The sequence below is a fragment of the Camelina sativa genome, chromosome 11 (genome assembly GCF_000633955.1).
Source record: "Camelina sativa cultivar DH55 chromosome 11, Cs, whole genome shotgun sequence".
NCBI classification, from domain to species: Eukaryota; Viridiplantae; Streptophyta; class Magnoliopsida; order Brassicales; family Brassicaceae; genus Camelina; species Camelina sativa.
The window spans coordinates 30,723,041-30,730,379 of record NC_025695.1 but is presented as its reverse complement, the minus strand read 5'-3'; the positions used below and the strand labels follow the sequence as shown (position 1 = coordinate 30,730,379).

The following is a 7,339-nucleotide window of genomic DNA, read 5'->3' as shown; positions in this document are numbered from 1 at the left end:
GAATGGGTTTTGTTAATCTCCGAAATCGAGTCTTCGTTCCCCGTAAGTCACACTCATTGTAGTTGCATGTCTGATTTGGTGATCTAAAATTAGGGTTCTTTGATTTAAATTTGGAAACTTTTGTTTCTCATGAACTTAAAAATCGTTGAACTTGCTATTGTAGGATGATATTAAGAAGCTATGTTTAGTTTACGATGCTTTCTTGTTGGAGTTTCCGTTGTGCCATGGCTATTGGAAGAAATATGCGTACCATAAGATAAAGCTATGCACTTTGGAAGATGCTGTTGAAGTTTTCGAAAGAGCAGTCAAATCAGCTACTTATTCTGTAGCTGTATGGCTCGACTATTGCGCATTCGGTGTTGCTGCTTATGAGGATCCTCATGATGTTAGTTGGTATTTCTGCATTTTGGGTAGGCCCTTGTGTTTTATTCTTTGACTAACCAATTATCTGTAACGTCAATTGTAATTTGGAATGCGCAATAGATCATTAGAATTGTTCTAGTTACTAGAGTTGGCTCAAATTGTTTAAGCTGTTCAGCATATTCAATTATTTAAGTTGTAGTTTACTTTAATTTTCCTGTATCCATTACCATTGACGGATGGTTTGGAGCTGATTACTTCCCTTCTGACAGATTATTTGAAAGGGGACTTTCATTTGTTGGAAAAGATTACTCTTGCTGTACTCTTTGGGACAAATATATAGAATATCTTTTGGGCCAAAAGGAATGGAGTTCACTGGCTCATGTATATCTCCGGACCCTGAAAAATCCGTCCAAAAAGTTGGATCTCTATTACAAAAAGTATGTCCTTTTACATATGTTCTAAAACTACTACAATTTTCCAGTTCTTCGAGTTCCTGTAGCTTAAGTTTGTCTTTCTCCATTACATTATACTTGTCATGCACTTTCTTCAGCTTCAGGAAGATTGGGGCTTCTTTGAAAGAGAAGATTAAATGTGGAATAGATGTTAACGGAGACCTTTCTCCAGACCCTATGGAAGAAGATTTGGTCCCTACACGTCACACTGATGCGGAGATCTCTGTTGTTGTGAGAGACTTGATGGGTCCTTCCTCTAGCTCAGCTTTGTCAAAAGCACTGCATGCATATTTGTCAATTGGGGAACAGTTCTATCAAGATTCACAGAAGTTGATGGAGAAGATAAGCTGCTTTGAGACAAATATCCGCAGGCCTTATTTTCATGTAAATCCGTTGGACGCTAATCAGCTGGAAAATTGGCATGCATATTTGAACTTCGCCGAGTCATTTGGGGACTTTGACTGGGTAAGAGGTATTCCTTTGTTTTTGATTCAGTTAGGCTCTTCTTGTTTGTATATAAAACTTGTTTCCTTTTTTAATTGCAGGCTATTAAGCTTTATGAGAGATGCTTAATACCTTGCGCTAATTACACCGAGTTCTGGTTCCGCTATGTGGATTTTGTCGAAATCAAGGGTGGAAGGGAGCTAGCAAACTTTGCATTGGCTCGAGCGTCACAGACTTTTGTCAAGGTAAATAGGGTTATTTTTCTTTAGTGTATCTAAAAAAATCAGATACAAGGTAGATGAATTACTAGGTTTATAAATTTGCATGACACCTTGTATGTTCATCGTAGAATGCATCTGTTATCCATCTATTCAATGCAAGATTCAAGGAACACGTTGGAGATGCATCTGCTGCTTCAGTTGCTTTGTCTCGATGTAGTGAGGAACTGGGTTTTGGTTTTGTTGAAAATGTAACTAAAAAGGCTAACATGGAAAAGCGTCTGGTAAGAATGATACACTACTCGGTACCATCTGGTTTTGATATCTCAGTGGTCAAGAATATCTGATTATGCAGTGTTCGATGCAGGGTAATTTTGAAGCTGCTGTTACTATATACAGAGAAGCTCTGGAGAAAACACTCATTGGAAAAGAAAATTTGGAAACCACCGGACTGCTGTATGTTCGATTGTCTCGCCTCAAGTACATGGTAAGTAATGTGTCCGACTCGGAAAGGTTTGTATTTCAGTTATCTGTTAATGACATGTCAAAGTTTAGAGCTATAGGAACTGTTTGGGTCACTACTCACTACCTTACCTTCAATGCATCACATATTTTAGAATTTGTTCATTATCTTATGGTTGTCCTCCTTTTTGTAGATTACAGATAGTGCTGATGATGCAGCTCAGATTCTGATAGAAGGCAATGAGAAAGTTCCTCACTATAAATTACTTCTTGAGGTGTGTTAATTGGCTGGCAGTGTGAATCTCTTCAAACTTATAATCATAATTCCTCACATGGAAATCATAATTGTCCACTGAATTTCTGTAAATGTCTGTTACCATGTTTAACTTTCAATCACTGTTAATCTTTGCGCTAATAGGAACTTATAAGACTCTTAATGATGCATGGAGGGTCGCGACAAGTGGATCGGTTAGATCCTATCATAGATAAGGAAATATCTCACCAGGCAGATTCTTCCGATGGTCTGAGCGCAGAGGACAAAGAGGAGATATCAAATTTATACATGGAGGTAAGCTTTTTATTACAGATAGGAGATTCTGTCGTCTATTTCATTTTTTCCCCATTTCTTGATTGCATAGAATGTTTTTGGTACTTAGTAATTGCTCTTGGATTTGGGCAGTTTATTGATCTCTCTGGAACCATCCATGATGTGAGGAAGGCTTTGGGTCGACACATCAAATTATTCCCACATTCTGCTAGAGCCAAGTTACATGAATCCCGTCCTTTAGGAAGATCATTTAGAGAGTTAATTCAGAGAAGAGAGAAGGCTCGTGAGTGCTCGAATCAGGACCTATTAACAAACAGAGGCATTAGCAACACAGTCGATTCGCCACCAAAAGAAAAGAAAGAGTCATCTCTAGACTCTGATGGTGCCCAATCTAAAGATGCTGTTCGGGTGGACTATGTAAACACTGAGCTTAATCGGGGGTGTCTGGCTTCAGGAAATCTAGTTCAAGGAAACGATAATGTTGCTGAGAGGGAGAATTTGTGTGAGTCACAGAGTGATCTGTCCATGGGATTAACAGCGGATGAAGGTGGTGAACGCTCTCGTGAAGTTAGCCAACCGATCCAAGCCACACCAAACCATGGTTTTGTCACGAAACAAGCTCACTTTTCGTCCAATTCAGTAGATACTGTGAAATCAGATGCTATAGTGATCCAACCTAGGGGCTCAAGAAGTCCCCAAAGTTACCAAAGTCAAGAGTCTCTTAGGCAAACTGGTCGGAACAGGTACCACAGAAGAGATTTTAACCAGACTCACAAAGATTGGAAACCTCGTTCTCAAGAGAGACCTCCTCAGATGTCTTATTCAGTCGGAACTCTCGGTCAGCAAATGGGTGTTGCTCCTCGAGACAATGGGGTAGCGGTACAAAGCTCAATCTCACAGAATCCGCAAAACCAATTTCAGAACTCTGCACTTCAAATGCATCCTGTGGTCCAAACATCCAATGCTTATCCTCAAACTCAGATACTTGGTCAGCACATGATTGCACACCCTGCAGACTCACAGAATCCGCAGAACCAATATCAAAACTCTACATCTCAGGTTCAAACATCCCTTGCTTATCCTCAAACTCAGATTCCTCAAAATCAAGTGCAAAGTAACTACCAACAAGAAGGTCAGATGCAGAGTCATGAAGCTTATAACCAGATGTGGCAACAGTATTATTATAACTATTATTACTACCAGCACCAACAGCAACAGCTTATGTCTGAACAGCCACAACCAAATCAGAACGCTCAGCCACAACTTGATCAGAATCTTCTGCAACTTCTCTCCAAACAGTACCAGTCTCAAGCCAAAACCCAGTATCCCCAGTCTCAACAAGTGGAACAGCTCAATCCACAGCAACAAAGCCAAGAACCAGAAAATCAGCAGCAAATTCAGTTCCAGCAACAACAACAACAACAACAAGAGTGGTTCCAACAGCAACAACAATGGCAACAACAACAGTATGCTCTCTATCTTCAGCAACAGCAGTTGCAAGGAGAAGCAAAAGGCGAGGAACAAAGACCCTCTATACCACAGCCACAGGTCTCCACAACAAACAGTGATATTCAAAAGGTTTGCTAAAAAAGATCGAACATGATTGCTTCGATTTTGTTTATTTTATATCTTGTTAGTCTGTTTACTAAGAATATATCTTCTTGTAGAGTCAAGAATCTGGAGCAGTCAATGAAGCAAATCTATCTTCTGACACTTCCATCAGTTCTATATGAATCTCATGAAAGCCGATGAAACACGTAACTGATGCTGTTATTTAAAAGCCTTTAGACAAAACAAAAACTTAAAACGAAAAAACCGTTTACCAAACTGTGTGAATCACGAATTAATAAAACCATTAAAAAATCCAATTGTAATTTTTCGGCGTAATGAAATTTCAATTTGGCTCGGGTTGGTATTTAATCCAATTGGAGTATCCGGTCAATTTGGTTTTATTTCACTTCAGTTTATCCGGTTCAGTTTGGTTTGTGTGCACTTAATCAGTTTTGGTTATCACGATGTAAACAAATTTTTCAATTCAATCTTGGTTTAGTTTGGTTTCCGATTACCTTTTTTTTGTGGACGAAAGAGGAACAATTAAAATATTTTCGTAAAAAACAAAAGAATCTAAAAAAGTTTATTTTTTAAACTCAAAAAAAAAGAAAAGCGAGGGGCTTAAACACGCGTCAAATTATGTGGGTGAGTCGTCCAGCTGGTCTACAAGAACACGTGTTGGTTAACTATTGGAGTAGAAGCGCCCACCAAAGGAACAAATCGTAGCCGTTGATTAGATGAAATAAAGAGCCGTCATAAGGCTCATATCATTCTCTATTGACCGTTCGTGGAAGTTATGTGAGAGAAACCCAGAGAGAAGAGAGAGAGACAGACCCACAAACACAAAACACAAACACATAGTAGACGAAGACGACGACGACGACGACGATACAGCTCCTCTCTTCTCTTCTCCTCTCCTCTCCTCTCCTTTCTCTCTCAGGTCTGTCTTCGTCTTCTTTCCTCAAATTCGATCTTCTTCGTCTTCACCTGTAAATTTCGTTTTTTTTTCTTCTGTGTTGTTTGACTTTCGATTTCTGATTCTGTGGTTGTTTTTGCTTTGAATTTGTTGGATTTATTGGAAAAAAAACATTCATTTTTATCTGGGTTTTCTGAAAAAGTTTTTCCTTTTTATTATTTTTTTCCTTAAATTGTGCTGGATTTGTGAATTTTGTTGTGTTTGAATTGAATTATGATTCTGCCTAGATTTCGTTTTGTACTTTGTATAATCGCTCTCGAGTTCGGCTTAAAGATGACTGAATTCTATGTTAGTGTATCTTTGATTTGAAGTTAGTAGAGCATGTAATTTTTGATTTTGTTTCTCCGTCTCGAGTGAATTAGGAATAGAGAGACCAAAGTTAGGTTTTTTTTGTTTGGTTTCCTTCTGTGTTAAGATTCTGGGTTTTGCTATTTCTGATAGGTTGGCTTTTCGTTTGTTTGTCTTCTCGATTTCGTCTCCATGATCCTAGATTCCATGTCCCCTGCTGTGTAGATTCTGTTCTCNTTTTTTTTTTTTTTTTTGATTTTTGTGTTTGATTATTCAATTGATTGATTGTGATGGGCTCTGTTTTTGCAGCATCTTCCGCTGGTTTGGTCTTTCAATAAGGTCTCGTTACACCTATACGTGCTTGGTCCAAGGTCGTTTTAATTCGATCCACAGAGCCAATGCCATATATAGAAATGAAGAGCAAGATAAGCAAGGTTCTTGGTGTCTGTAAGAAACATAAAGCAACTATAAGAAGCTCGTCCTCTTTGTCCAAAATATCAGGGGACTTGGAAAGCATGACCACAGCTACTACTCCTACGTGCCACGATGATGAGAAACAGCATCCTGGTAAAGATTTTTCCTTGTATTGTTGATGTAGATTATCTGTGTTTCTTGTGTCATCCATCGTTTTTGGTTTCTTCTCTCTGATGATTGTGTCGGTTTCTTAAGGTTTGGATACTTTTGCTCGGGATAGTGAAACCAATGAGCCCGCTGAAATGCTTGTTGAAGACACTTCTCAGTCTCAGGCGTTTGCTTCTTCAGTTGATGGTTCTGAATCTGTCGAAAAAACGGTACAGTGTGAAATGTGTTGTTGACTTTCGAATATCCTTCTTTCATAGATACGAGATGAGCAAATTTTTAATTGTGGTTTTAACATTTCTGTGCAGGAAATTGCTTGCAATTACATGTCAAACTCAGATACAATATTTTCACCTGTTCTGAATGACGAACTGGATGGAAATGATCGAGGTATATATATGTTCCTGTTGCAGTTTTGGTATAAGTTTGCCTTTGTTTGACATTTAATAAGCTAATAGATTTCTTTCCTTAGTATTTACAGCAGGAAACTCCGTGCACTGGGAAACCCCCAGGTGGGGAGCCGACGAGAGCAGCAACAAGATTTGCTTTGACAACCAAACGTGCAACGTTTCTGATTTCTATATTTCTGACGTTCTCATTGCGAGCTTGCCTTTTGATGAAAGTGGAAATGATGCTTTCACTGAAATTAGCCCCTTGCCTCATTACATCTTTCCTGAGCAGTACATGGTACTTCCTTACTTAGAAGATGGATCAGCCAACACGGATGATATTAAGTCAGATGTTGACAAGATTAATCTCGATAACCATGACTTGTTTCTGGCGTTCAACCGGACAAGATCCTACAACGTGGAACCAGAGGATCATGCTGAAGCTGAACTAGCTGAAGACTTTGACCCGCAGCTTTTTATAAAAAATCAGCCGGAATTATCAGATGTTGTATCCAATTACTGGCCTCGGGATACCCTAAGAAAGAAGTCTGTGACCCTTGTCCTTGATTTGGATGGTATGATATCCTCGTTTAATTTTTCTGTTTGTTTACCTTCAAGTTAAATGAGCTGCTGAACTTACCAAATATCATTTTCTTTCTTTCTTAAATGCAGAAACTTTGGTTCATTCAACTCTGGAATCGTGTAATGCTGCAGATTTTTCCTTCAGGGTCTTTTTCAACATGCAAGAAAACACGGTCTTTGTGAAACAAAGGCCACACCTTTACAGGTTCTTGGAGAGGGTGGTAGAACTGTTTCATGTCGTCATTTTCACAGCAAGCCACAGCATCTATGCCTCACAACTTCTAGATATATTGGACCCAGATGGAAAGTTCATATCACAGCGTTTTTATCGCGATTCGTGCATTCTTTTGGATGGAATTTACACCAAGGATTTAAATGTTCTGGGTCTTGATCTGGCTAAAGTGGCTATAATTGACAACTGTCCGCAGGTATATTATTCAAGTCTGAGATTATGTTTTATGAAAGGTCTCAACCATCAATTTCAGTGT

General features: G+C 38.9%; 2 protein-coding genes across 4 annotated transcripts in view; both read left to right on the top strand.

Moving 5' to 3' along the window:
* Positions 1 to 4,411, top strand: part of LOC104724739 (putative mediator of RNA polymerase II transcription subunit 26) — a 9,444-nt gene extending 5,033 nt beyond the window's left edge. The window contains exons 1-11 of one of the 3 annotated variants that reach the window (XM_019232211.1): positions 1 to 42; positions 164 to 410; positions 633 to 800; positions 914 to 1,280; positions 1,361 to 1,504; positions 1,609 to 1,761; positions 1,845 to 1,964; positions 2,134 to 2,214; positions 2,358 to 2,507; positions 2,619 to 4,064; positions 4,154 to 4,411. In XM_019232211.1, coding sequence (XP_019087756.1) covers positions 993 to 1,280; positions 1,361 to 1,504; positions 1,609 to 1,761; positions 1,845 to 1,964; positions 2,134 to 2,214; positions 2,358 to 2,507; positions 2,619 to 4,064; positions 4,154 to 4,219 — 2,448 coding nt within the window. In that variant the 5' untranslated portion in view covers positions 1 to 42; positions 164 to 410; positions 633 to 800; positions 914 to 992 and the 3' untranslated portion in view covers positions 4,220 to 4,411. The remainder of the gene's footprint in view (positions 43 to 163; positions 411 to 632; positions 801 to 913; positions 1,281 to 1,360; positions 1,505 to 1,608; positions 1,762 to 1,844; positions 1,965 to 2,133; positions 2,215 to 2,357; positions 2,508 to 2,618; positions 4,065 to 4,153) is intronic. The other 2 variants (XM_019232210.1, XM_019232209.1) reach the window with 2 other exon arrangements.
* Positions 5,455 to 7,339, top strand: part of LOC104724737 (probable C-terminal domain small phosphatase) — a gene marked incomplete in the record, with an annotated part of 3,880 nt that continues 1,995 nt past the window's right edge. Inside the window, 6 exon segments of the mRNA XM_019232218.1 lie at positions 5,455 to 5,522; positions 5,611 to 5,868; positions 5,971 to 6,092; positions 6,189 to 6,270; positions 6,353 to 6,844; positions 6,942 to 7,279. Coding sequence (XP_019087763.1) covers positions 5,700 to 5,868; positions 5,971 to 6,092; positions 6,189 to 6,270; positions 6,353 to 6,844; positions 6,942 to 7,279 — 1,203 coding nt within the window.